This window comes from Naegleria gruberi, assembly GCF_000004985.1.
Source record: "Naegleria gruberi genomic scaffold NAEGRscaffold_621, whole genome shotgun sequence".
Lineage (NCBI taxonomy): Eukaryota > Heterolobosea > Eutetramitea > Acrasida > Naegleriidae > Naegleria > Naegleria gruberi.
The window spans coordinates 1-3,007 of record NW_003162933.1 but is presented as its reverse complement, the minus strand read 5'-3'; the positions used below and the strand labels follow the sequence as shown (position 1 = coordinate 3,007).

The window sequence follows — 3,007 nt, the reverse complement described above, 5'->3', positions numbered from 1 at the left end:
GTAAATTGGTAGAATTCTTCTTCGAATATGAACCCTAGGAGGTGTTGATGTTCCTCCTTGATGGGAACGTGAAAATAACCTTTCTTTAGGTCTATTTTGCATGCCCACATTCCTTTGCATAGGAATTTCATGATTTTCTGCACTGATTCCATTTTGAAGGAATCTGGATCTATTCCATCGTTGACCTTTCTTAGATCCAAAATGAATCTGAATTGGTCTGACCCTTTCTTTGGAACTACGTTTATAGGGTTGATAACGATGTTTGGGGAGTGAACAATTACTCCTTCTTTCAACATGGAACCAATCTCTTTTTGGATCCATTGTTTCTCTGTAGTAGAGAATTTCCTCTGATGGTAATTTTTCCAACGATTTGAATCGGAATCTATTGGAATTCCGTTTTGAATCCAATCGTGAATCGTGTTGGAAACACCGAATTCTTGCCATCGGCTGTGAAAACGAGAGAGACGACCACCAAGAGGAATGTTGGCATCATTTATTGTTGTTGTTTGAGTTGGAGGAATTTGAAGCGGTTCCACTTGCTTGGTGAGCATTGTTGAATCTTCTGAAGCCTTGATTGTTGGATTGGTAACTATTACCTTGTCCTTGGTTGAAGTTGTTGTTGTTGTGGTTGTTGTTGTTGTAGTTGTTGTAACCAGCTTGTCTATTATCGTATCTAGTGGGGAACTTACGAAAATTAGGGGTTCTGCTTGCCCATTTGCTGACTTTTTCAATGGTTTCTGCTGCTTTTACTTTTTCAGCAGATTTAATCGCCTTCTCTTGTTGTTTGGAGGTGATTTGGTCAAGTGAACCTCCTGATTTGTAGCTGTTAGAGAAGTTTTCAGCTGCTTCAAAGCCATTTTTAATGCCCATTCGAATACAGACTAGATTTAACTCAGAAATATTCTGAATAAATTCAAATCCTTGAAGAATAAGCGGTAAATCAAGGGTATCACTCTCTCTCAAACGCTTGCAGATTTGAGAGATGATAAAAGAGTTTGTTAAAAGTAAAGAATAACCTTTACTTTTAATATCTTTTATACCAGATGAATCTGGAATGGGAGTGTCTACTTCTTTTCTGAACAACAATTCAAGAGCAGCCATTCTATTCTTGAATTCCAAGTTGTCAGCGTATGGAGCATTGGCTGTTTCGAATAGAAGAGAAACAGCTTCTTCCAACGGCAAATCTTCTTTCAATGACTCACCAAACATTCTTTGGTAAGAGTCGATGACGTGGTTTTTAAACCAATCATCTGGTTCATCAGCAACTCTTGCTCTTTTACCAGAAACCTCTTCAGATGGGTTGGACTCAAACAATTCCATCGAAGAAGCGAGAGCAGAAGCACCTTGTGAACCAACCTTGGCGTTGTTTGAGTCTTTGCCAGGTGATATCTTTTGTTGATTGTTCTTCTTGTTCTTCTTTGTGTCTTGAACAGGAGGAGGTGAAGGCATAGCAGAACTATCAGAAGAATTTGAGGTGGAAGGAGTTAGAACAATGACTCGTTGCTCGCTACCTGCAGAAGGTGAGCTAAGGTCTTTCGTTTTCTTGTTGTTCTTTGGTGTAGTTGGTGTTGGGGCCATTGTGATAATTTTTTGAGCATGGAAAAATACTCAACTTATATTTTATTAAGTTTACAATGAAAACAAGTCCATTCTTCACTTCGCTCAGAATTAGACATGTAATCAAAAAGCAATTTCACTGGACACACTAAAGGATTTTCAAGATGCTTGTCAATAGTCATCGGCTTTTCTAGTAGAAAGAAATCTGTTTTGTGACCACTGAGATCTAATTTGATGTTACCATTTCTAAGCTTTGTAACATAACACCACTTGAGTCTAGCTAATTCACCTGGTCTAGCGAAAAGTCTGAAACCAATGACTAACATGGCACTAGTGAGTTTGAAAATGAAAGGATCATAATGATCTTTTCTCTGAATGAAACCTTCAATATGATGATAGAAAATTGGATCACGTTTCAAAGCTTTTCTATCAATCAAGGACCAAATAAAAATAATTCCTCTTTTAATCTTATCATAAGACCATGAAATTGGAAAAACTCTTCTCTCAATATTGGCCCAAAATTGAAGGGATGGTCTCAAGGCTTCAACACGAGATGTTTGACCTTGAATTGTAAGATAAGCTGCATAATACTCAATAGCATAAGTGTCATCCATTGAAATATTGAATGCAGTAATAAACCATAAGAAACCATTATAGTTTCTAGTGTAAAGTTTGAAGGTTTCTTCCTTAATCGAAACCAACATCCCTAAATCTCTGGTTTGAAGTATAAGTTTCCATCCAGATGAGCAATTATGAACGTCGTTCCTTCGAATTTGTTCCATAATTCGGATAATGGTTTGATTAAAAGCATCCTTGAGAAACAGATAGGTACATTATGTCGTCCAAAATACAAATTGTTGGTCCAGAAACATTTTGGACGAACATGTCCATTCAAGATAAATAATACGGCCCAAACGTATTTTGCTTACTGATTATTGGACGCCCAGAAAATCTCTGGACCAACACGTCCATTTTGAACGTTCAACATCAATTTGCTAGCCCACCCTTAAACAAACAGGCCAGCAACATTTTGTTTGTGCTTTTAATGATGCTCGAAAGATTCAATTCAAGAGATGTTGAGGACAAATTCAAGAAAAAAAATTCTCCAGCAACAAATCCAACAAAGAAATGACAATAAAAACAGGAGAAGTGGAGTTTCATTGATCATTTCCACTTATTAGGTATTTAATTGTGATTTTTCAATGATTTACTCATTAAAAACTCATAAACAAACTTTTTGGACAAATCTTAATTTTACCTTAACAAGTTTTTGGACATCCAAAATCAATTTGTACGTCCTTGCTTATTTTGCTTGTTCAGTCCAAAATGTACCTATCCGTTTCTCCTTCTTGTGATACTTTTTCTCTTCTTTAATAGCTTTAAGAGTAGAGGCCACCAAATCGAGGAGCTCCATTCTGGAATTACAAATGTCGCTATTGATCTGGATTTG

The 3,007-nt window shown here is 36.7% G+C and overlaps 1 protein-coding gene across 1 annotated transcript; it reads right to left on the bottom strand.

The window, feature by feature from the left end:
• Nucleotides 1–281: 281 nt before the first annotated feature.
• NAEGRDRAFT_76907 (uncharacterized protein) lies at nucleotides 282–2,339 on the bottom strand (the record flags this gene model as incomplete). The annotated part of the gene is made up of 3 exons (XM_002668136.1): nucleotides 282–661; nucleotides 690–1,607; nucleotides 1,658–2,339. Coding segments are annotated over 3 exons (1,980 nt in total), but the record flags the coding sequence as incomplete, so codon positions are not given.
• Between the last annotated feature and the right edge of the window lie 668 nt (nucleotides 2,340–3,007).